Source organism: Spinacia oleracea, chromosome 5 (assembly GCF_020520425.1).
Source record: "Spinacia oleracea cultivar Varoflay chromosome 5, BTI_SOV_V1, whole genome shotgun sequence".
In the NCBI taxonomy this organism is placed as follows: domain Eukaryota; kingdom Viridiplantae; phylum Streptophyta; class Magnoliopsida; order Caryophyllales; family Amaranthaceae; genus Spinacia; species Spinacia oleracea.
In genome coordinates this window covers 120,808,193-120,835,648 of record NC_079491.1, presented here as the reverse complement: position 1 = coordinate 120,835,648, position 27,456 = coordinate 120,808,193, and the positions used below count along the sequence as shown (strand labels likewise).

The following is a 27,456-nucleotide window of genomic DNA, read 5'->3' as shown; positions in this document are numbered from 1 at the left end:
ATGCTGCCCTAAGCTTTTGGGACTCCGATCATCATGTTTTTGCCTTTCGGGGCAACGAAATATGTCCTTTGCCAGATGAATTTGCTGCGATCCTTGGTTATCCTACTAATGCTACTCCTGTTACCCCTAGCACTATTGAAGAGGGTAAAACATCCATAGGGGCTTTCCTAGGACTAGATGATAACATGTTTGTTGAAATTGTTGTAGGTGACGAGGTTAACTTGGCAAAACTTGTAAAACATCACTTTAGGCCTAGTAAGAATATGACCGAACATAAATTGAATATTCGAGCCCTTGTATTTTGCTTGTTGAATCACTATTTGCTGTCGAATAACAATGGCGCGTTCGGTGACATAAGGTTGATCCCCTTGATTAGCCAGATGGAAAGTTGCTATTCTATTATGCCGTTGGTTGTTGCCGAGACTTTGCTGAGTGCGGATGAGCTGAAGAAGGATGCCAAATCTGAATATTTTAAGGGAAGCCCCCTATTACTGCAGGTAATCGATTTTTCCTTGCGCACGTATACACGTTTTTTTTTGCGTACACAATGAGTTTCAGCGCCCAGGGCTGGGCGCTGGAATTTTCGGCGCCTGGTCCTGGGCGTTGAAACTGCGCACCAGGAACCGTTTTCTTTTATTATTTTTTGATCGTGCCCGCTTTTTGCAGATTTGGCTCGTGGAACGGCTTAGACTTTTGGAAGCTCCTGCCGATCCTAAACATTATCGCCCTATAGCCTTGGGTAACCAAAAATACTTGCACCAAGGCCAGGACGAGCCCGAATGGACCTCCTTTTTTACTTATGGCATTTGTTCTATTAAGTGGGTTGTACCATGGTGGGGTTTGACTACTATGACAGGGGGTTCTGATGTATCGGTTTATGTTTCTTTGTTGGGGCTATCTCGTCCCATTTATATTTTCCCTTACCGAGTCATGCGTCAATATGGTTTAAGGAAGACTATCCCCTTTTCTGATACGGTACCACCTAAGGTAGCGGCCTTTTCACAAGCACGGGTCCTAGCGTGGGCTAAGTATTATGATGGTCTCCCGCGTTGGGCCGTAGCTACAAATGGCTTTGTGGGTCTTTCTGAAAACTACAAGTTGTGGATGAGCTCCGATGATAAAGATGTGAGGACCGAGGCTCGAAATGGGGAGCCGGCTGAGCTTTTGATACCTCGTATTCGTGTTAAGTATGAGGGTCCTGATTCTGCCAAACCTCGTACCTATAGTATTAAGACCGTGAAGGCTCGTCCTGATCGAAAGCGAAAGGAAGTTCCTCCCCGTTCAAGTTTCAGGCCTAAAAAGATGCCTAACATGAAGGGGCCTGCTGTTGTTAAAAGAAATGCAAGCTCTCGCGGAGATCGTCGCCGGAACAATGTATGGGTTAGGAAGGCTCAGCCGCCTGTAGAAACAGTGGCTAGTCTAGTTGATGATAATAATCCTTCTCCCACCATTATCTGTGCCCTTGAGGCTGAGCGGGCTATAACTGAGAATGTTTCTGAAGCCTTGGGATCTTTGGAAGTTAGTGTCCAGGAGCCGGTTCTTATGGAGATTGATATTGGGGCAGCGCAGAAGACTGTGGGGGTGGATCCTGCGAACATTGCCCTCTACAAGACTTTATTTGATGATCCGGAAGAACTAGAGTAGTGTAGTTCTTGCTAGGGTGTAGGTGCCCTTTATTTATTTCAGTTGTGTTTGTTTTTATTCTTAGCACTTTTGTTTTCCTTCTTATTTTTTTTTAAATAAAGGCGTATTTTTATTTTTCATTTTCATTTATTTTTGTTTCTCCTCTTTTTTTATGTTTTTATATGTCTAACACTTTTTGCACAAAGAATATGTGTTTTTTTTATTGGACCGAATCCTTGGTAAGGATTGCCTACGTATCTTGTCAGAATCAGGTCGCGCGTAGTTCTAGCTTTTAGAATAAGTTCTAGTATCCCGGATTTCGGTAGATATGCCCTGAGGTGGAAGCATATTACTTAATCGGTCAAATGAGTGAAGTATTATCATTATTTTCATCTGCCATTTTTTTCCATAAGTCGCGTAAAAATGAAATTCGACTAATTTGTATGGCTATATTTTTGGTAAGCCTATTTGGATACGTACTGTACCCCCCAAGTGTTCGTTATTTTTCCGTTGTGTGCGGATAAAATGACGAGCACTTCTGAAAAGAAAATCTTTGGCATGCAGAGAGTTTCAACGCCCAGGCTGGGGCGTCAGAAATTTCGGCGCCCAGCCCTGGGCGCTGAAAATGATTTCTGGCGGTCGTTTTTGACGCTTTGCTTCACATGTTCTTGCATTTTTTTTTGTGTCTTGATTTTTGCTCGTATTTAAAGTCAATTTGAGGCTATTTTGGAGGCTTTTTTGACTGTTAGCGTGAAATGCATTTTTGTCCGGATTAATTGTTTCTATTTGTGACTCGAAACAGTTTTGAAAATGGAGTTAGGGTGCGAAAGTTATGAAGATCTTTGTGTAGGCTTTTGAGTGGGTTGAGGTGCGTGTTGATGCGGGGGGCGGTGTCTATTTTTTATGAGTTTTTTTTTTTCTTGAGCAACCTTTGTATTGTTTGAATTTGATTTCCTTTTGATTTCTTTGGGTTGCATGGATTGATTTTTATGATGACACTGGGTGACTTTCATGTTTTGGGGATATGAATGGGATGGTGCGGTTTATTTTGTGGGTTTCGGGAATTGGTTCCCATGGCACTATTTCAAAAACCGAGTGGGCTTTGTTTGTTGGGCCTAGAGTGGGCCGCCTCTTTATTTTTGTATTTTGCAAATACATTTGGTATTTATTTAGTGTTAGAATAAAAAAAATTAGGAGAAATATTACGCCTTTATTGATTCGGAAAGTAAGGAAAACACACTGAAATGAAACTGACCTATATTCTAAGGGGCCTTAGGACCATCTAAAGTCTCTATTATTTTTTCTACCAATCTAAAGATCTACTAGGCGCTTTTTACTAATGGTGCTCTACGTGGCTCAAGCCTGGGGTTTAGTCTCATAAAACTTCGGTCCTTCACCGGTACTCATCTTGAATTCTATTCCTTTTGCATTGACCCACTGATATGTCTTCACCCATCCGTTCTCGATCTCTTCTAGTGTTGATGCAGGAGAGATTAACCGGGCTGGATCGAAACCTTCATCTTGTAAAGCTAGGGTAGTCATCACAGTCTCGTCCTCCATAGGCCTCGATTCGTTAAACAATGTCCATAGATCCTGGTTGTCCAATATTTCAGCTGTTTTAGTCTTGGTGAGGTGGGTTGCCTCATCCAAGGTGTGGCGGTCATGGAAGATTTCAAATCCTTGTTTTAGCAAGCCATCCTGAACGAAGGGTTCAGGGAAATCACAGTATGGGTGTCCTTCTCCTTTCCGAACGAACATCCCGTTAAGGGTTCTTTGTTATGGGGAAAGGAGGGTGGTTTGTTTGGCCTTGTTAAGGCGTAGCCTAGACAGGCGGTCAGCAATATCTTCCTCCGTTGGTTCATAGCCTAAGCCAAAGGGAGTAGATTTGTTGGGTAAAGGATGGAATGTGCATTCCTTCTTCCTTATGCCCAATGGGGTTCCAGGGAAATAACCTTGAGCTAGCAGCATTCTAGGGATGACCCGGGATGCATGCGGGTCTAGGAATGCTGGATCATAGTCTTCAATGAACTGGATTGTTTCTTCCATTTGAAACCCATAAAGGTCGTCTGCAGTTTCGGCCGTTCCAACCATAGTACAGCTGATGTCGAGAGGAGGGGCGCGGATTTCTAGTATTACCCCGTTATGGTTAAGTTTAACCATTTGGTGCAGGGTAGAAGCCACACCTCCTAAGTCATGGATCCAAGGTCGCCCCAATAGGAGGTTGAAAGTGGGCTTGATGTCAATTATTTGAAACTCCGTGGTGCGTGCTGTTAGGTTATGATACATATGACAATTCATAAATCATGCGGAAAAACCATTTAGCCAGGAATACATATTATTTACACATAATCATATAGCATAGTTTAGATGCATACTCTTTGTTGTGTGCCTTCCCTTGCTGCGCCCGAACCGAACAAGAACAAGTCTTTAGGACTCCAAGTGTTGTCCCTCCGTAGATAGTCCACAGCACGTCCGGATCCGCCTTAAGATTGACCAACTAGAATCGCCCTTAAGGTACTAATAATTTTCGGCACTTTTAGGCAAGATATGTGATTGATTTTTTCTCTCAAAAACTCACTTTGAATACTTGAAAACTCGTTATAAATTGTGAACCCAGGCCACATATTTATAGGGGTATGGAAAGAGAATTGGAATCCTACTAGGATACGAATTAATTAAATTAGAATCCTAGTGAAACTCTTATTTAATTAATTTATCAAATAGGATTAGGAATTTAATCATTAAACGAATCCTGTACGTTTTAGGTTTCGTATGTGAACACAAACACACACGCACGCACAGCAGCCCACGAGGGGCCCCATGCGCGCGCGCGCGCAGCCCGAGCAACGCAGCCCACGACTGCCGCAGCCTTGGGCGCGCGCTGGGCCTGCCTTGCGGTGGGCCTGGCGCAGCCTTGGGCTGGCGTGTTGTGGCGCGCGTTTCCCTTGCTGGACGTGGGCCTGGCTTCGTGCTGGGCGTTCGTCTAGCAAGCTCGTCCGATGCTAATTCGTACGACGCGCTTCCGATTAATTTTCCGATTCCGGAATTCATTTCCGATACGAACAATATTTAACATTTCCGATTCCGGAATTTAATTTCCGTTTCGAACAAATATTTAATATTTCCGTTTCCGGAATTATTTTCCGATTCCGATCATATTTCCGATTCAGACAATATTTCCGTTTCCGGCAATATTTCCGATTCCGGCAATATTTCTATTTCCGATAATATTTTCCGATACGTACCATGTTTCCGTTTCCGGCAACATCTACGACTTGGATAATATTTATATTTCCGATACGATCCATATTTCCGTTTCCGGCGATATCATCGTTTCCGGAGTATTCTTTTCTTGCCTGTGACGATCTCAGCTCCCACTGAAACCAAGATCCGTCGATTCCGAATATCCATAGATGGAGTATTTAATGCCCTTAAATACTTGATCCGTTTACGTACTATTTGTGTGACCCTACGGGTTCAGTCAAGAGTAAGCTGTGGATTAATATCATTAATTCCACTTGAACTGAAGCGGCCTCTAGCTAGGCATTCAGCTCACTTGATCTCACTGAATTATTAACTTGTTAATTAATACTGAACCGCATTTATTAGACTTAACATTGAATGCATACTTGGACCAAGGGCATTATTTCCTTCAGTCTCCCACTTGTCCTTAGGGACAAGTGTGCATTTCCTAATTCCTTTGTCGCTCGATGCTTGCTCTTGAACATAAGGTAAGAGTTGTCATCCTTATTATGTCCAGAGGTGTTCCTCGGTTTCAGAGTTCAACTGATCAAATAAACAGATAATCATAGCCTATGATTCATCCGAGCACGACCATGCATTTTACAGTTTCAAGCTCTCCGAGTGGCCTTGTACAACTTTTAAGCATCTCATCCCGATTTATGGGAGGACAATCCCAATCTTGCGATCTTGAGATTAGACTTCGTTTGATAGGTGATTACCTGAGCGTTGCCTTTATAGCCTCCTTTTACGGTGCGACAGTTGGTCTACGTCAAAGCAACCAGTTCTCAAACAAGTAATCTCAAATCACTCAGGTATTGAGGATTTAGTGTCTAATAATTTTAATGAAATTTACTTATGACAGATTTTCATCTCTTACAAAAAGTTTCATAAGTCTTGTCCGATACTAGTCTTCCCAAAGTAAGTATCTATGCAAATGATTATGACATTGCCATGTCCACATAGTTCAAGAAACAGAACTACTAGTCATCTTGCATTCTAGTCGTCTAACATTTTCTATGCGTCCAATTTTATAGAAAACTCCGACTAGGGACCATTTTCAACCTTTGACATTCAAATTCACTTGATAGACATTTCTTAGTCACAGGACTGGTCCTGACAGTCTATCTTGAATATATCGTCAAATTGAAGGGACTCATCATTTAATAAACCACAAATTAAATGGAAAAATGAATTCTTTTCATTTTTTGTGAATGATTAACCAATAATGTTTTACAAAGATTTAAACTCTAAAACTTTAAAACATTAAACAGAGACATCAAAGCCATTCTCCAATATGCTTGATTCCCATTGCTGCAGTGTGCGAGTTGTGCTTCGCCTGCGGCAGAGGTTTAGTCAATGGATCTGATATGTTGTCATCAGTTCCAATTTTGCTTATCTCGACTTCTTTTCTTTCAACGAACTCTCGTAGAAGGTGAAATCTACGAAGTACATGCTTGACTCTTTGGTGGTGTCTAGGCTCCTTTGCCTGTGCAATAGCTCCGTTATTATCACAATACAGGGCTATTGGTCCTTTAATGGAGGGGACTACACCAAGTTCACCTATGAACTTCCTTAGCCATATAGCTTCCTTTGCTGCTTCATGTGCAGCAATGCACTCCGCTTCAGTTGTAGAATCCGCAATGGTGCTTTGCTTAGCACTTTTCCAGCTTACTGCTCCTCCGTTGAGGCAGAAGACAAAACCAGACTGTGATCTGAAATCATCTTTGTCGGTTTGGAAACTTGCGTCCGTATAGCCTTTAACAATTAATTCATCATCTCCACCATAGACCAGGAAGTCATCTTTGTGCCTTTTCAGGTACTTCAGAATATTCTTGGCAGCAGTCCAATGCGCCTCTCCTAGGTCTGACTGGTATCTGCTCGTAGCACTGAGTGCGTACGCAACATCCGGGCGTGTACATATCATAGCATACATTATTAAACCAATCAATGATGCATATGGAATCCCATTCATTCGTCTACGCTCATCAAGTGTTTTTGGGCACTGAGTCTTGCTTAGAGTCATTCCATGAGACATGGGTAGGTAGCCTCGCTTGGAGTCCGCCATCTTGAACCTATCAAGCACCTTATTGATATAAGTGCTTTGACTAAGTCCAATCATCTTTTTAGATCTATCTCTGTAAATCTTGATGCCCAATATGTACTGTGCTTCTCCTAGATCTTTCATCGAAAAACATTTCCCAAGCCAAATCTTGACAGAGTTCAACATAGGAATGTCATTTCCGATAAGTAATATGTCGTCGACATATAATACTAGGAAAGCAATTTTGCTCCCACTGACCTTCTTGTATACACAAGATTCGTCTGCGTTCTTGATGAAACCAAAGTCACTAACTGCTTCATCAAAACGTATATTCCAGCTCCTGGATGCCTGCTTCAATCCGTAGATTGACTTCTTTAGCTTGCATACCTTTTTAGCATTCTTTGGATCCTCAAAACCTTCAGGCTGTGTCATAAACACAGTTTCTGGTAAAACGCCGTATAAGAAAGAAGTTTTGACATCCATCTGCCATATTTCGTAATCGTAATATGCAGCGATTGCTAACATTATCCGAATAGACTTTAGCATTGCAACTGGTGAAAAGGTTTCATCGTAATCCACACCGTGGACTTGCCTGTAACCTTTTGCAACCAATCTAGCTTTGAAAACTTCAAGTTTCCCATCCTTGTCCTTTTTTAGTTTGAAAACCCATTTGCTTCCAATGGCTTGGTAGCCATCTGGCAAATCGACCAAATCCCATACTTGGTTTTCAGACATGGAGTCTAATTCAGATTGCATGGCTTCTTGCCATTGCTTGGAGCTAGGGCTCGTCATAGCTTGTTTGTAAGTCGCAGGTTCATCACTTTCAAGTAATAGAACGTCATAGCTCTCGTTCGTCAAAATACCTAAGTACCTTTCCGGTTGAGATCTATATCTTTGCGATCTACGCGGGGTAACATTTCTAGTTTGACCATGATTCTCACCAGATTCTTCTAAAGATCTCTGAGTTTCATCCTGAATGTCATCTTGAGCATTCTCTAGAGTTTGTTGTTCGACTTGAATTTCTTCGAGGTCTACTTTTCTCCCACTTGTCATTTTGGAAATGTGATCTTTCTCCAAAAAGACACCATCTCGAGCAACAAACACCTTGTTCTCAGATGTATTTTAGAAGTAATACCCCTTTGTTTCCTTTGGATAGCCCACAAGGATACATTTGTCAGATTTTGGATGAAGTTTGTCTGAAATTAATCGTTTGACGTATACTTCACATCCCCAAATCTTAAGAAAAGACACATTTGGAGGCTTTCCAAACCATAACTCATATGGAGTCTTTTCGACAGCTTTAGACGGAGCTCTATTTATAGTGAGTGCAGCTGTATTTAGTGCATGTCCCCAAATTTCTAATGGAAGTTTGGCCTGGCCCATCATTGACCTGACCATGTCTAGCAAGGTTCTGTTCCTCCGTTCCGACACACCGTTCCATTGTGGTGTTCCTGGAGGAGTCAACTCTGATAGAATTCCACATTCTTTCAGATGGTCATCAAATTCATAGCTCAGATATTCACCGCCTCTATCAGACCGCAGTGCCTTAATCTTCTTGCCTAATTGATTCTCTACTTCACTCTGAAATTCCTTGAATTTGTCAAAGGATTCAGACTTATGCTTCATTAGGTAGACATAACCATATCTACTGAAGTCATCAGTGAAAGTGATAAAGTAGCTGAAACCACCTCTAGCATTTGTACTCATTGGTCCACATACATCTGTATGGATTAAACCCAATAGTTCATTTGCTCTTTCTCCAACTTTAGAGAAAGGTTGCTTTGTCATTTTGCCAAGTAAACATGATTCGCATTTACCATAATCCTCTAAGTCAAATGGTTCTAGAATTCCTTCCTTTTGAAGTCTTTCTAAGCGTTTCAAGTTTATATGGCCTAATCGACAATGCCACAGATAGGTGAGATCTGAATCATCCTTTTTGGCCTTTTTGGTATTTATGTTATATACTTGTTTGTCGTGATCTAATAAATAAAGTCCATTGACTAATCTAGCAGATCCATAAAACATCTCTTTAAAATAAAACGAACAACTATTGTCTTTTATTAAAAAGGAAAATCCCTTAGCATCTAAGCAAGAAACTGAAATGATGTTTTTAGTAAGACTTGGAACATGGAAACATTCTTCCAGTTCCAAAACTAGCCCGGAGGGCAACGACAAATAGTAAGTTCCTACAGCTAATGCAGCAATCCGTGCTCCATTTCCCACTCGTAGGTCGACTTCACCCTTGCTTAACTTTCTACTTCTTCTTAGTCCCTGTGGATTGGAACATAAGTGTGAGCCACAACCTGTATCTAATACCCAAGAAGTTGAATTAGCAAGTATACAGTCTATAACGAAAAGACCTGAAGATGGAACGACTGTTCCGTTCTTCTGATCTTCCTTTAGCTTTGGACATTCTCTTTTGTAATGGCCTATTCCATCACAATAAAGACAGCTTGATGTGGATTTGTCCTGCTTTGATTTAGCATTGCCCTTGGACTTTCCACCTTTCTTGAACGGTCTCCTTCTAGCCTTGAGTAAATCTTTGGCTTCACAGTCCAGTATTATTTCAGCCTTTCTGACAAGGTGAACAAATTCTGCAACTGTTTCTTCTCTTGGTTCACTTAGGTATAGTTGCTTGAAGCGACCAAACCCACTGTGTAGTGAATTGAGCAAGATAGAGACTGCCATCCTTTCGCTTATTGGTGTTCCTAGTAGACTTAGGCGATCAAAGTATGAACGCATAAGATCCACATGGAACCTCAGTGGGACGCCTACCCTCTGTTTAGTGCGAAGGAGCTGAACATGTGTTTCTTGGACCTCCATCCTATAACACCTGTTGGGAGAACTAACCTTTAGACCAGACATTGATTCAATCAACTCATGGACGTTCAGGTCCCTGTCCTCCGTGCTTCCACGACAGATATCCCTCAGATTCTTGATGAGCGTAAAAGGTTCATAGGCTACAAACCTTCTAGCCCAATCATCAGGGATATTGTTCAGCATGAGACTCATAACCTTTTTGAGATCCGCATCCCAGGCGTAAAATCTCTCAGGGGTCATGTCTCTGGCATAGTAGCTTGGCATGGGATGTGACAGTACATACTCAAGTCCATTGAGTTTCACTATTTCAACTAGCTTAGCTTCGCATTCAAGAAAATTTGCCAGGTTCAGCTTGACCATAAGCTCAGAACCTATGATGATGTTTTGATTGTTGTTTGCCATATTAAAAACTACAATTGAAAAGAATAAACAAATAAATAACCATTCACAGTTTCTCTTAATAAACTTAAATTCTAGCATACATGCATAATTCAATGTTTATTAAGCATTTTATTCAAGTTATGTGTTCCGGCAGGTGTGAATAAAATGATTCCAAGATCCTAAAATCATTGAAGAACTAAGCACAGTTTGTCGACTTAATCCTAAAACATCTTAGGTAAGCAAAAGCCTTTTGCTAATAGTCTAGAAACTATTCTTGGTTGATAGGTACGTCTAAGAACTTATTAGGTAAACTTATCGATTTTGCCACGACATAAAAGGACTCCTTACTTATATCGTTGAGTTTCACCAAAACTAACATGTACTCACAATTATTTGTGTACCTTGCCCCTTTAGGACCAATAAGTAACACCTCGCTGAGCGAAAACTATTACTAGATTGATGTAAAGGATATCCAAGCAAGTGTATATTTTGGCATGGCACCTTATAACTCAATTTTAAGTTTGGAACTTAAGGCTCTTACTATGTTGGTTAGATTTTAAGTGAACTAAAATCCTTAATCATGCAACATAATCAAGCTTTTGATCTCATGCATTTTAAGACATATTTAAAAGCAATAAATAACTTAAAACATGCATAAGATAAATGTGTTCTAGTATGGCCCGACTTCATCTTGAAGCTTTAACTTCAAAGTCCGTCTTGAAAATCTCCGTGGGAGGCACCATTTTCTTCAAATAGGATAAGCTATAATTAAAACTAATTACAACTATTTGATGGTACGCAGACCATATTTGAATTGAAAAACAACTTTGGTACTTTAGACCAATTACATTCAAATTAATGGTACGCAGACCATATTTTCTATCCTATTTGGGCCATACTAGTCACTTCATAACCTGCAAAACAGTACATATACAATATATACCATTCACCCATTCATTATCATGAATGGCCCACATAGCTGGTTAGTAAAACACATTATGCATCACGTAAACATTTGCAGCAATTAATCAAGGGCACCAATAATCTACCAATTATTCAGTCCTTATTAATTCTAATCAAGTTGTTTTAACCTTAAGGATTTGTAGACCTAATCAAGATTTTATGACTAAAAAGGGCTCCCACTCAAACCAATAAATTCATATGCTTTACTAATTTTAAACATAAAAATGCATTTCTAGTCTAACCGGAAACATACAAATTTAATTTAAAATTTAAAGCTCATATAAATTTATAATTTCAGTCGTATTTAAATTAATTCATGATTTTAATTTTAGTAAAATAATTAGAATAAATAAAATTTATTATAATTACAATATTCAAAATTAAAATCCAAGAAAATAATTTAAATTATAAATTTTAAAATTAATTAAAATTACGTAAACTGAAAATTTCAAATTAAACATTCAAAACGATCTAATCGCAACGCAAACACCCTACGCATCGCACGCCCATGGGCCACACGCACATAGCCATCGCTGGCCATGTGCGCGCAGCCCATGCGCTGCGTCGCATAGCTGCTGCTTCTACCCTTCGCAAGCCATCGCGCGAGCTGGTGATCGCTGCGCGCGCGCCAGCGCTCGATGCACGCGAGCCATCGCTCGCTGCATTCGCTCGCCAGCGCTTGCGGCATGCGAGCCAGGGCTCGCTGTGCGCGCTCGCCAGCGCTCGCTTGATGCGAGCCAGCGCTCGCTGCGCGAGGCATCGACGCTGGGCGCAGCACTCGTAGCACGCGAGCTTGTGCTCGCTGCGAGCGAGGCTGCGCGTGCTTGCGCGAGGCAGTGCGCGTTGTGGCGCAGCTCGCTTGCTGCCCACACGCGACTGCCGTGCCTTGCCTTCGCCCATTCCCATTCGTCCATTGCTCATAGCCCACGACACAAGGCAGGGTTGCTGCCTTGTGCTCGTGCACCATGCCCTTGCTCATTGCATTCGTGCCGCATGGGCGACGAGCTCCCTTGCTCGTCGTCACATGCCCGCACTATACAACACCCCTTAAGGGTAACACGTAGCGTCCATTGCTTTGTGCGTGCAAGTTATATGAACGAATCGCATAAAATTTAAAAAATTTATATTTAAAATTAATGACAAATTAATAAATTAATATTAATTTCATAATTTTAGGGCGAAAAATCGAAAATTTATTATTCAATTGATTTCCGATTAACATGGATTCAAGTCTAGGTCATAAAAAATTTAAAATTTATCATAAATTTACAATTTTTATGGTGGTTTTTAATCATAGGTATCTAATTAAATTATAATTAATTATGAAAATCAAATTAATTCTAAATTATTCTAATTTTCAACAAATTAATCATAATTACAAATTAGATTGCATAATTAACAAGGCTAGGCATTCAAACTTGTTAAACATATACAGTAGGTCAATCAAAAATTCAAGATTTACCAACAAGAATTGCAAATATTTAATTTAACATCTTAAATTTACGAAATTTTGCATTCGAAAAACTAAAACATTCGAAAAGTCATAGTTAGGCTTCGAATTTGAGAATTCTGGGTTCGGCAGAAAAAACTTGTTTTTGTCAAAATTTTAGAATGCCTTTTACATGCGGAATTGACACAAAAATCACTCGATTTGGATGAGTAACGAAGAAACTGCCGAAAAACTGCGTACGTATAATTAAATAAACGCAATTTGCAATTAATTAACAATTACGAAAATTAATCACCCCTTTTAATTCTTGCAAATTTGTAATATTTAACCATGATCATGCAATTTAGATTATGAAAATAATAAGAGGCTCGTGATACCACTGTTAGGTTATGATACATATGACAATTCATAAATCATGCGGAAAAACCATAAAGCCAGGAAAACATATTATTTACACATAATCATTTAGCATAGTTTAGATGCATACTCTTTGTTGCGTGCCTTCCCTAGCTGCGCCCGAACCGAACAAGAACAAGTCTTTAGGACTCCAAGTGTCGTCCCTCCGTAGATAGTCCACAGCACGTCCGGATCCGCCTTAAGATTGACCAACTAGAATCGCCCTTAAGGTACTATTATTTTCGGCACTTTATAGGCAAGATATGTGACTGAATTTTTCTCTCAAAAACTCACTTTGAATACTTGAAAACTCGTTATAAATTGTGAACCCAGGCCACATATTTATAGGGGTATGGAAAGAGAATTGGAATCCTACTAGGATACGAATTAATTAAATTAGAATCCTAGTGAAACTCTTATTTAATTGATTTATCAAATAGGATTAGGAATTTAATCATTAAACGAATCCTGTACGTTTTAGGTTTCGTATGTGAACACAAACACACACGCACGCACAGCAGCCCACGAGGGGCCCCATGCGCGCGCGCGCACAGCCCGAGCAACGCAGCCCATGACTGCCGCAGCCTTGGGCTGGCGTGTTGTGGCGCGCGTTTCCCTTGCTGGACGTGGGCCTGGCTTCGTGCTGGGCCTTCGTCTAGCAAGCTCGTCCGATGCTAATTCGTACGACGCGCTTCCGATTAATTTTCCGATTCCGGAATTCATTTCCGATACGAACAATATTTAACATTTCCGATTCCGAAATTTAATTTCCGTTTCGAACAAATATTTAATATTTCCGTTTCCGGAATTATTTTCCGATTCCGATAATATTTCCGATTCAGACAATATTTCCGTTTCCGGCAATATTTCTATTTCCGATAATATTTTCCGATACGTACCATGTTTCCGTTTCCGGCAACACCTACGACTTGGATAATATTTATATTTCCGATACGATCCATATTTCCGTTTCCGGCGATATCATCGTTTCCGGAGTATTCTTTTCTTGCCTGTGACGATCTCAGCTCCCACTGAAACCAAGATCCGTCGATTCCGAATATCCATAGATGGAGTATTTAATGCCATTAAATACTTGATCCGTTTACGTACTATTTGTGTGACCCTACGGGTTCAGTCAAGAGTAAGCTGTGGATTAATATCATTAATTCCACTTGAACTGAAGCGGCCTCTAGCTAGGCATTCAGCTCACTTGATCTCACTGAATTATTAACTTGTTAATTAATACTGAACCGCATTTATTAGACTTAACATTGAATGCATACTTGGACCAAGGGCATTATTTCCTTCACGTGCCACATGCCCGGTTTGTATGGTAAGGTTGATTTTTCCCAACACAGGCCTTCGAGAGTTATCATAGGCTCGTACCCCTTGTGTGGAGGTTTGGAAGTCATCGCTTCCTAGTCCCAGGCAATGGGTGGTTCGCAACGGGCAAACGTTAACCGCCGAACCGTTATCTACGAGCGCTAGGGGGATGTTTTGCCCTTTGCATCCAACCACTAGATAAAGGGCTTTATTGTGAGCACCCCCCTCTTTGGGCAAGTCCTTGTCAGTGAAAACTATGGCCTTTTCTCTGGCATCTCTCGTGACGTGGTTAACCAATGAGTTAGGTGTGATATCTGTAGGCACTGAGATGAGGTCAAGTGAGCGAATAAGCTTTTCGCGATGTTCTTTTGAGGTACACATGAGATCCCAGATGGTAATTTCAACCTTGGTTCTTTTCAATTGTTTCAAAAGAGGATTTTTAATGACTTCTGCGACGGTGGTGTGCCGTCCATTCTCAGGAGCTTGTCTGACTGGGATATCGTCCATAGGAGGTGGGCGAATGTCAGGCTGGTATATTCTTCCTGATCTGGTGAGGTTATCGACTTCGGGTTCTTGGGTGGTGGTGTCAATGAGAGCATACCCGGGCCAAGTTTTAGTAAAGAGGTCCTAGCCCGACACTTGAGATAGGTAGATATCTTCAGCATCATCATCCCACACACCGCACACTTCTCTCTCGATTCGATCCATAGGGACTACAGCGAGTAGTACACCTTGAGGTGTAATGTACATCGTAGGGTCGAAGTTCTCATTTTCTGGTTGGTCGAGAGAGATGTGACAAGAGCCGAGTGGGCTTTTGTTGTTGTTGGGTTTGCCAACGTTAGGGAGAGGTATCCCTTCATCCTCTATCATGTCCTGGATGGTATTCTTTAGGTTCCAGCAGTTTTCAGTGTCATGCCCATTTCCTTGATGGAATTTGCAGTAAGTACCTTCGACCCAATATTTTCTTTTGACAGGAGGGTCACGGGTGGGGCCTATAGGTCTCAATTTTCCTTGATTGGTTAATCTTTCAAAGGCTTGTACCAAAGTCGACCCGAGTGGGGCAAACTTTTGGTCTCGGACCCATCTTCCTGGGCTTCTTCGGGCGGGAGTCTCTTCTACAGGATGGACTTCTTGGGCTTGGGATGTGTTACCCCGATTATAGGTGTTGTTTTTATATGTGGGTTTGCTTTGTATGGTTTTGGCGAGGTCGTCCTCGATCTTTATTCCCACATCATAAACTCTTTTGAAAGTGTCAAGTCCCAGGTACCTAAGGTGTTGTCTGTAAGCCGGGTCCAGGTTATCAATGAATTTTTGGACCAATTTTGTTTCGGGAGGCCTATTGATTAGCTGGGCGGCCTGGTCCCTCCATCTAGCAAAGTAGGTCGTGAAACCCTCATTTTTCTTTTGGAAGAGAACTTCCAGCTCGCGCATGGTGACTTGGAAAACCATGTTCGACGAGTATTGCTTGATGAAGACATTGACAAAGTCTTCCCAAGTGGGGAAGAGCTTAGGGTCCTGGTGATAGTACCATTTGAGCGGCACAGGTTCCAAGGACAAAGGAAAGGCAGGTAAATACATGGACTTGTCCACGCCTTTCAAGTTTATGGCGTTCACAAAGCTCAGTAGATGATCACGGGGGTTGTCCGTGGCCTTGAACTTTGGTAAGTCAGATGAACTGAACTTTTCTGGTAGTTTGCCAGGAAAAGGTTCAGGATCGAGGGAGAAGTATTTTCCCCCCATGGTTTGCTGTACGACCATTTTTTCAATCCTCTTCTCGTTATCGAGGTCATTTTTGGCTTGCGCAGCTGCTAAAGCTTCATTTTCCATTTTCAATTGGCCCATAAGTTGGGTCATTTGGACCATTTGGTCTCGCAAATCTTTGATGGACATGTTTGAAGGTGCGAATCGAGGTTGGGGAAGCGGAGATCCTTGAAATGAGGGACGACGGACGGAGCTTGGAGTCACTAAACCAGATGTTGGCGATGTATCTTCGAGACGCACTAACCGTTGATTCCCTGATCGGCACCAAGTGGCAGGACCAGTCCTAGGCATAAGATAAGCTAAAGTTTAGGTTCCCAAAGTTTCAAGCATTACTTAGTCTAGACTTCGACTCTCTCTATTGGTTTTTCACTCTTTCTTTTGTTGGTACACTTTTTAGTTTTTTTTCTTTTGGTCATTCTTTGGATTTTCGAAACACTTGCCCGTGTGACATTCATAATTGTTAGCATGTTCGGTTTTTTAGTGCCGAGCATTGTCGTCGTAGGAGGCTTAACAACGACGCAAAGAGTTATTAATTTTTTACAAGTCGCTTTTGAAATCGAGTGCTTTTCTTACGCCCTCGTAGCAATTCTTTTTACGAACATTTTTTTGTGCTACGTATTTTCCTTTTGCGCGGGCACCGAGGCTGCTGCGCCTGACCAAAAGGCCAAGCAGCAACTTCGGCGCCCAGCGAGGGGCGTGAGAAATTCTGGCGCCCAGCCAGGGGCGTTGAAAAATGCGTCCCTGGCTGGTTCTCGTTTTCTGTTTGCGTCTACTTCTGTTTATGCGACTTCGATTTGAGTGCTTGCCTAATAACGTCCTTTACGCGTTGTGCAGCATTTGTGGGGTTCGTTACAGGCCATCCCGAGCGTCGCTTATTTTTGTGGCGATCATTCGGGTTTGCGGAACACGTATTTCGGTATAACTCTTTGGCAAATTAGTCTGTGAATGTTTGGGAAATTTTTAAGGTCGTTGGTTTTCTAGGATAGTTTGTCACACACAATCACATATTTCGCTACACATAACTAACATTCATCATGAGGCGATATGTAGTTTATGATAGGCTTCTATGGGTAGTTATTTGCGCCTGGTTTGGTACCGCTTCTATCGTAGATCCAACACATGCCCCGGTCGAGGTAGTGTCTTCAACAGACGAATTTCGCTCAAGAGGCCAACCCGCAAGTGCAAGCCAAGGGGGCATGCAGGCGAGAGGGACCTAATGAGCGAGCGATTGGGTTCAGGATAGGTGTACTACCTGCACAAGTACCGAGTGGGCAACATGCGCGGCGTATGCACCCCCCTATTGGCGAAAAAAGGTATCCTTAGTCCCAACTCCCGAGGGAGCCGAGATTCGTTATGCTGTTCTGCCCGTTCACATTAATATGCTGATTTTCAGGTTGTCCCAACTTGATGGGGAAATAAACGCGGGGTAGGATCGTTTCACTCTTCGGCTATTTTGATTACCTACAAGCATGAGTATTTCCATCACTATCCCCAGTGGAGTCGCCACTGTGAGGGGGTCGAAAAAGCACGAGGCTAATGCGTGACCTCTTCCCTCGTGGGTGTGACGATTCTTTTTATTCAATCAAGCGTAATTGGATTTCCTGTGAGTTTACACCCAATTGACTAGTAATATAGGAGTCGCCATTCAGTTTTTAACGACAATGAGAAAAACTGACAAAACCCGGTTATCGTGACATAAAGGGAGTGCAATTATGTTTGACCACGACGGCCGTAGGTTCCCTTGTGATCCCTGGTGTGGGGATCTCTCAACATACACCCGCAAGGTAGAGATTGAGGGTTCGGGGGACTGTAACTACCGAGAGGAGTACTCAATCGTCGATAACTCCAGAGGCAGGATATCCTTACTAGCTCAGCATAAATAATTGAAGGTACATGCGTTAACTATTAAACTAATCTGAGTTGATTTTAGCAATATGCAACATATAATACTAGATCGATCGCGATTATCTGATTTAAATAGCATTAAGGGACCTAGCATGATAATCCAATTTCCCAAAAATATTATATTTGTTAGGCGTGATAGAACAATCAGATTTAGTTAGTTTAACAGTTCATAAAAAGGGCGAGGAAAACAATTAAATCATCGAAAAGGGACACATTACGACGCACCCTTGAGAGGTGCGTCACGGTTCTTAGAAAACTAATCACTTTGACTTTGCTATTTCTCCTTTTTATTTAACGAATCTCAAATTATGGGACAGGATACGTTCTGTTCGATTTATGGATCGATTGCGACAGAACGCGTGAACAATTTTGTAGCGTGAGGCTTAGGCTAAGGGTTGGAGTCAATACTCAGAATATGAATTGTGTGTGTTCTTTTCACGTCGAATTTGGTGCTGTATTTATAGGGAAGAGTTCGTGGAAAGATAGAATTGCAGAGTTCTAATCCACAAAGAATTACGAAAAAAACACGTACCCAGGTAATTCCAGCGCCCAGGCCTGGGCGCCGAAGATTTCGGCGCCCAGAGCCAGGCGTTGAAAATAGGGTCTGGGCTGTTTTCTTAGTCAGATTCGGATTCCTGAAATCCGTAGTGTTTGTGACTTAATCGAGTCTTTTAGTGCGTATCAATTTCATGACGGAATGCGTCTGGGCCCGTTACGAACTCTAGGCTCGTTAGGATTTTAATTAATACGTAACTCTTATTTCCGAATCATATTAGGAATAGGATTCTCGCAGTTTTCTATCTCATTTAGGATTTATGTTGGAGTGCAACACCTAATTCTGACAGGTTTCTATCTTTTATGACTTTCCACTTTTAACAGCTGCCCATTACGACAGTTACTATTTTTAGCAGGTTTCCATAAATAGAAGGTTTCTATAAATAGCAGGTTTCGGGTGAAATGAAAAGGGGAATTGAGATTCGTTATTTTATAGGAGATGCGTTGTCAAGTGGAGATTTATGCTTTCATCATCGAACCTTTCCCTTTCGGGAATGGGGACAAAAGTAGGTGTCTACAGTTAGCCCCCACTTTGACTGAGTCTTGGAGTAAGACAATGGTCAAAGTACTAGACGGAGTGCGTCAAACAAGCCATGGTGTTTGTTATTCAACAAACTAAGGCCCAAGTATAGATATACGTTTCATTGTGATTTATTCAAATGAGACACAAGGGTATTGTTTCTACCACGAATTTTTGAGAACATAATATTTGTTTGCTCGAAATAATGTCCTTTTGGAGATTCGTTTCCAAAATGACAAGTGGGAGAAAATAGACCTCGAAAGTCTTCGAGGCGAACAAAAAACATAAACGGACATTCCAGAGGCTTTTCGAAGTTCTCTAGAAAATCCGAACACTTATTCTTTGAGGACTTTAGAAGTGGCTTTAAAGAATAGACATCTCTTAGAAGACTTTACAAGTGTTTCAAGGAGAACAGAATATTCAAAGGACTTTTAAGTGGCTATTGATATTCTATTGTTTGATGTTCTATACCCAAGTAGGCATAGAGTTCAAGTCACTGAAACTATGCGATTCTTCTATTAGATAGTGAAGAAACCTACAACTTGCAGTCAAACTATTATCACAAGGATTAATGAGTTTGTGACTTGTAAGAAAGCTATGACGAAATATAGATTCCCTAAAATGGTTAGAGGCCATATATAGACTATATGTTTAATTGGTTAAAGGCCATAAAACATATTCAATGTTTTGATGACAAAATAGAAATTTTGTTGATTTGCAAGAATAGTTTCACACCTATTGGTTGCAAGTTTGTTTTAAGGATAAAATCCATCAAACATGAAATTGTGTTCACACACAAAGCTAGATTAGTTGCTAAAGGTTGCAAGCAAATTCATGGCATGGATTGTGTTGAAACCTTATGCATAATCTTAATTCTCAAGTCTATAAATCAAGCAATAATTACATATTGGTACATATGACAATTGGATGACAAAACGTATTCCTCAATCAAATTTTGGAAGAAACTATGTACATGGTATGTCATAGGATTTGTGGATTCAAATAAATGCTTGAAAAGGAAAGCTAGCTTATGAAATCTAAGTACAGATTTAAGCAAGCAATTGGGAATTGGGAATTGTATTTTAGTGAACCTAATAAGTATTTTAGTTTCATAAAATGGACATGATTCTTGTAGATGTATAAGAAGTTTAGTGGGAGTACATAAAAACTTAATTGGTCCTATCACACACATATCTCTCTATTGTGAAATAAACATTCAAATGCTAATGACTTAGATTTGAAATTATTCATCAATGATGGACCAAGGCGAAACTTAGTACATACTGGGTATTAAGATCTATTTACAAAGATCTTATATTAATGTTTTGGATTAAGTAAAGGCATTTACTAAATCAAACACGAAAGACTCCATTGGTGATATTCGACCAATGTGAATAAATCTAAGTAAAGGATGTTTGAACTATGTATAAGCATTTACTAAGTTAAACATCAGAGAGTCTAAATGAGATTCTTAAACCTATATTATAAGTCAAAGAATTAAGCTGGATTCAGTATCTACTGAAATTGAATGAGCTAAAGTTACATGAATAAATTCAATTGAGAATTATTCTTCAAAAGAATTTATCATGTATGATATAATATGAGGATCGCCAAAAACGTATCGTATGACTTTGGGCATGACGAACATATACCAATCTATATTGATCTAAGTAAAGATCACCTAGATTGAGATCAAGAAAAACTTATGATACTTGAAAAGGTACATAGGATTAGTTCTTGATTCAAGGAAATAAAGATATGATAAATATTGATGCTACACGCATAAACACTGGCAAAGGATCAAGCAAGATTCCTTTGGAATTAACCATTGACAAGGACGAGCTAAAGAGCATCGTGTTTTGAAATGGCAACATGGATTGGAGACCATGAGTTGTTGCATGGGAAATTAAAAATAATAATTTCTATGTTCCAAGATATAGTTGGAAAGTCTTCCGCATATCTGTGAACTGCTTGGATAAGTAAATCCAAACAAAGCATCACTAGCAACCTATACAGTTGAAGTAAAAGTACTTATTGCCTAAGAAGCAATAAAACAGAGTTATTTATATTAATAAGTTCTTCATTGAATTTGGGAAGATTACATGTCTGTTGACTTAATGGTTCTTCATTGCAAAATGCGTAGAACCACTAATGTAGCAAAAAGGACTAGATCACAAAATAAACATACTCAAAAGATCTTATCATCATATCTCGAAGAACATTCGATGAAAAGGATATTAAGATTGGCAAAGCATGATAACTAAACCTATGCAACAAGTGAGAGGCAACACTCACATTGTAGCACTGGAAATCAAGCATAGCTTTGAATTCCATGAATTATTTTAAAGGATGGGTTTGAGGCCCATGGTTGTAAAAACATTGGGGTTGAACATTTATCATATATGAAATGTATTTTCATATTCCATTTAATCTTGGTTTAGTATTAAATGATGAGTCCCTTCAATTTGACGATATATTCAAGATAGACTGTCTGGACCAGTCCTGTGACTAAGAAATGTCTATCAAGTGAACTTGAATGTCAAAGGTTGAAAATGGTCCCTGGTCGGAGTTTTCTATAAAATTGGACGCATAGAAAACGTTAGACGACTAGAATGCAAGATGACTAGTAGTTCTGTTTCTTGAACTATGTGGACATGGCAATGTCATAATCATTTGCATAGATACTTACTTTGAGAAGACTAGTATCGGACAGACCTATGAAACTTTACTGTAAGAGATGAAAATCTGTCATAAGTAAATTTCATTAAAATTATTAGACACTAAATCCTCAATACCTGAGTGATTTGAGATTACTTGTTTGAGAACTGGTTACTTTGACGTTGACCAACCGTCGCACCGTAAAAGGAGGCTATAAAGGCAACGCCCAGGTAATCACCTATCAAACGAAATCTAATCTCAAGATCGCAAGATTGGGATTGTCCTCCCATAAATCGGGATGAGATGCTTAAAAGTTGTACAAGGCCACTCGGAGAGCTAGAAACTGTGAAATGCATGGCCGTGCTCGGATGAATCATAGGCTATGATTATTTGTTTATTTGATCAGTTGAACTCTGAAACCGAGAAATACCTTTGGACATAATAAGGATGACAACTCTTACCTTATGTTCAAGAGCAAGCATCGAGCGACAAAGGAATTAGGTAATGCACACTTGTCCCTAAGGACAAGTGGGAGACTGAAGGAAATAATGCCCTTGGTCCAAGTATGCATATAATATCCGTTTAGTATTAATTAACAAGTTAATAATTCAGTGAGATCAAGTGAGCTGAATGCCTAGCTAGAGGCCGCTTCAGTTCAAGTGGAGTTAATGATATTAATCCACAGCTTACTCTTGACTGAACCCGTAGGGTCACACAAATAGTACGTAAACGGATCAATTATTTAATGGCATTAAATACTCTATCTATGGATATTCGGAATCGACGGATCTTGGTTTCAGTGGGAGCTGAGATCGTCACAAGCAAGTGAATACTCCGGAAACGATGATATTGCCGGAAACGGAAATATGGATCGTATCGGAAATATAAATATTATCGAAGTCGTAGATGTTGCCAGAAACGGAAACATGGTACGTATCGGAAAATATTATCGGAAATGGAAATATTGCCGGAATCGGAAATATTGCCGGAAACGGAAATATTGTCAGAATCGGAAATATTATCGGAATCGGAAAATAATTCCGGAAACGGAAATATTAAATATTTGTTCGAAACGGAAATTAATTCCGGAATCGGAAATATTAAATATTGTTCGTATCGGAAATGAATTCCGTAACCGGAAATTTAATCGGAAGCGTATCGTACGAATTAGCATCGGACGAGGCCTGCCGGACGACGGCCCAGCACGAAGCCGGACCATCTCCCAGCAAGCAAGACGCACGCCAACACGCACAGCCCATGGCACCGCCAGGCCCACCGCAAGGCAAGCCCAGCGCGCCAAGGCGTGGCTGCGTAGCGTGGGCCAAGCGCACGCGCATGGGCGGCCCTCGTGGCTGCCGTGCGTGTGTGTGTTTGTGTCCATGCACAATTCCTAAATCTATTAGGATTTGGTGTATGACTAAATTCCTATTCCTAAAAGGATTATTTAATTAATTAGAGTCCTTGTAGGATTCTAAGTTTAATTAAATCGTATCCTACTAGGATTCCAATTCCCTTTCCAAACCTCTATAAATAAAGGCCTAGGGTCATAATTTATGCACATGGAATTGAAGTATTATAAGGGTAAGTTTTGAAAGAAAAATAAGCCAAACACTTGCAAACACTTAACCGAATTTCCTAGTAACCTTAAGGGCGATTCTAGTTGGTCTAACTTGAGGCGGATCCGGACGTACTGTGGACCATCTACGGAGGGACAACATTTGGAGTCCTAAAGACTTGTTCTTGTTCGGTTCGGGCGCAGTTAGGGAGGGCACGCTACAAAGTGTATGCTCCTAAATTATGCTAAATGATTATGTGTAAATAATATGTTTCCTGGCATTAAGGTTTTTCCGCATGATTTATGTTTTGTCATATGTATCATGACCTATCAGTTTTCTCCTTGTCGAATTCGTAACCATGTGGGCACCATACTGTCAACACAGCAGAGCGTGAGGATTGGCCGTTGGTGGAGCCAACGGCCCTCCGATGCTTAAGTCAGTATGGAGCAACATAAAAAATGAGAGGAAATTACGACAAGGAGAAAAAAGAAAGAGTTCAAGGAGAAATACGGGACGACGTCGAGTCGAGTCTTTATGTTCGTTATTCCTCCTAAGTGTATACTTATGATGTCGCCACGGTGTTGTCTGCAAAACGAGACGATGGCGTGAGGGTTGGCCGTTGGCTCCACCAACGGCCCTCCGATGCCTAAGCCAATAATGGTGATAACATACAAGGAGGAAAGGAAAGAAGATAGAGGAGAGGAACTTAACTTCTTGCTACTTATAAATGTATATAGTTCGAGATGCTCTCGACTTCGTAATATGTCATGCTCACTTTGTCTCGGGGGTATCGACATAATGGCGATAAATGCTAGAGTACCTGTTTGTGTTAGAAAAACTAGAAAGCAGAAATTATTCGAGTGTTCAGAAATGGTACAGTTTTAGGTGTGTCGCATTCCAACTTCTTGGGATGGGTGTGCCGTCTCTGTCGACTAACTCGTATGCGCCATGTCCTGTTCGTCTCACGATCTGGTAGGGACCTTCCCATGTCGGGGCCAAATTGCCGTGTCGAGGATCCTTTTTGTTTGGGAAGACCTTACGCAGAACCCAATCTCCCTGCTGGAATACCCGAACCCTCACATTCTTGTTGTAGCTGTTCGCGATGGCTTGTTGGTAGGAGGCCATCCTGACCAGTGCCGCTTCCCTCAGCTCGTCAACAGTATCGATGTCGTAAGCCAAGATTGAGTCGTTCATTCCTGGTGCCATGAAACTGCTTCTTGCTGTGGGGAGTTCGACTTCAGGAGGGATGACTGCCTCGTAACCGAAGACCAAGGAGAAAAGAGTATGGTTGGTCGCCGTCTTTGGCGTCGTCCTGTCGGCCCAAAGGATCATAGGTAACTCGTCTTCCCATCTTCCTTTGGCGTCATCGAGGCGCTTCTTGAGGTTGTTGATGATAATTTTGTTACTTGACTCGGCTTGGCCATTTGCTTGAGGATATCTTGGTGTGCAAGGTGATGTTATACCTACTGCAGAATTCTTTGGTTTTGTTGCTGATGAACTGAGAACCATTGTCGCAGACGATCTTGGAAGGGATACCGAACCGACTAAGGATATTTCGTTTGATGAACGAAATGACTTCAGAATCTTGAACTCGCTTGAAAGCTTCTGCTTCGATCCACTTGGAGAAGTAATCGGTCATTGCCAACATGAAGACGCGTTGTCCCGACGCTTGTGGTAAGGGACCTACTATGTCCATCCCCCATTTTGTGAAGGGCCAAGGGTACAAGATAGGATGGAGTACTTCACAAGGTTGATGAGAGATGGATGCGAACCGCTAGCAGGAGTCGCACTTCTTAGCAAAGGCGATTGCGTCTTTCTTCATGGTGGGCCAGAAATATCCCATGGTAAGGGTTTTGTGGGCTAAGCTTCTTCCTCCGGCGTGGTTTCCACATTCTCCATCATGTATGTTGCGCAATGTCGACTCGATCTCGTCATGATCAAGGCATCTTAGGTACGGTCCTGCAACCGATTTTCTGAACAATACTCCATGGATTAGGATAAATCTGGAGGCTTTCATGCGGAAGGCTTTTTCGTGGGTGACTCCAGGTGGGGTAGTGTTGTGTTTAAGCCAGTGTATGTAAGGGTCGCGCCATGAGGGAATTTGTGTAGGTTGAGACTGTTCGGTGATGGGTAGGTTATCTTTGGTGATGGCTGGATACATTAAGGGGACTACGGGGATGGAGGTGAGTTTAGGTTTAATGTTTGAGCCAAGATTGGCTAAGGCGTCAGCCTGGGTGTTTTGGTCTCTTGGTATTTGTTGTAAGGTACATGAGTCGAATTTGTTCACGAGCCTTTTTGCTATTTCTAAGTAGGCCTGCATCTTTGAGTCCTTCGCTGCATAAGAACCGTTAATCTGGCTGATAATTAATAAAGAATCGCAACGTACCTCGAGTCGGCGGATATTCATGTCGAGTGCTAATGACAACCCCAAGATCAAAGCTTCGTACTCTGCTTCGTTGTTGGTAGCTTTGAACTCGCAACAGACAGATTGTACTATGGTGTCCCCTTGTGGCGACTTTAGCACGATGCCGAGGCCTGTCCCCCGTATGTTGGAGGAGCCGTCAGTATGTAGGGTCCATGTAGACGAGGATCCATTGTTGGTCAGTGTGTTGACTTCGTGATCGACTTCGTGTTGGAGGCTCGGGCTGAAGTCAGCCACAAAATCAGCCAGGGCTTGCGACTTGATGGCTGTGCGAGGTTCGTACCGGATGTCGTAACAACCTAATTGTATAGCCCATTTGGACATCCTGCCAGACAACTCGGGTTTCCTCATGATTGACTTCATGGGATAGTTAGTTCTAACAGTGATAGGATGACATTCGAAATAAGGACGCAATTTAACAGAAGCAACGACTAAAGCAAGGACAAGTTTTTCGAGATGAGAGTACCTTGTTTCGGCGCTAAGTAAAGACTTACTGACGTAATAAACAGGTAGCTACTTTCCGTCTTCTTCCCGTACTAACACTGCACTGATGGTCGACTCCGTAATTGCGAGGTATACTTGTAGTACTTCATTGTTTTTTTGGTTTGGACAATAACGGGGGGTTAGACAGGTATTGCTTGAGTTGCTGTAACGCGGCTTCGTGTCGGTCAGTCCAGCTGAACTTCTCATTTTTCCTGAAGATGTCGTAGAACAATTTGCACTTGTCGGACGACCTGGAGATGAAGCGGGTGAGGGGAGCCACTCGGCCTGCTAATTTTTGTACGTCCTTCTGATTTCCAGGTGATTGTAGGTTGATGATTGCGCGGATCTGATCAGCGCTAGCTTCGATACCTCTTTGAGTAACCATGTAACCTAAGAATTTTCCAAAAGAGACTCCGAACGAACATTTGGTGGGGTTGAGTTTCATACTGTACTCTCGCAACACGTCGAAGGCTTGCTGAAGATGCATGATGTGATCCGAGGCTTTCTTGGATTTCACAAGCATGTCGTCCAGTTGTTTTCTGGACATTTTGTTGACTAGGCGCTGATAGGTGGCGCCTGCGTTCCTTAATCCGAACGGCATGACCTTGTAACAATAAGTTCCCCGCTCCGTGATGAAGGCGGTTTTCTCTTGATCTTCTGGGTGCATCAAAATCTGGTTGTAGCCACTGAACGCGTCCATGAATGTGAGCATCTCGTGTCCCGCAGTAGCGTCAACCATGGCGTCGATGTGGGGTAAGGGAAAAGAATCTTTAGGGCATGCTTTGTTGATGTCGGTGAAATCTATGCACACTCTCCATTTCCCATTCTTCTTCCTGACTACGACGACATTGGCCAACAAGTCTGGATATTTCACCTCCCTGATTTTTCCTTTATCTAGTAGTTGCTGAACTTCATCATTGATAATTTGGTTGCGTTCTGGAGCGAACTTCCGCCGCTTTTGTTTGACAGGCTTATGTCGGGGGTCGACACTGAGTTTGTGAGTGATGACGTCTGGGCTGATGCCTGGCATATCTTCGTGGGACCATGCGAAGCAATCCGCGTTGGCTTTGAGAAATGTAACGAGCTCCGACCTGATGTCGTCGGGTACATCGCATCCAATAAAGACGACCTGTTTTGGTTTCGCAGGATCCAAGATGATCTCGTCGAGTTGTTCAGATTTGGGCTCTTCGTAGCCTGCTGGTTCGGAGTTGGACTGTAATTGCTATAATGAGGATTTATTTGTTGCCGATGGCTTTAGGGCCGCCTTATAGCATTCCTTGGACTCTTGCTGGTCTCCTTTAATTTCTTGAACCCCCCACCGAGTCGGGAACTTGATGGTTTGGTGATATGTCGAAG

General features: G+C 41.6%; 1 protein-coding gene across 1 annotated transcript; it reads left to right on the top strand.

Moving 5' to 3' along the window:
- Positions 1-250: 250 nt before the first annotated feature.
- Positions 251-27,319, top strand: LOC130461824 (uncharacterized). Its single transcript, XM_056830052.1, has 3 exons — positions 251-497; positions 667-833; positions 27,070-27,319. Exons 1-3 carry the CDS (start codon positions 264-266, stop codon positions 27,317-27,319), a joined length of 651 nt encoding a protein of 216 aa, XP_056686030.1. The 5' UTR covers positions 251-263.
- Positions 27,320-27,456: the final 137 nt, after the last annotated feature.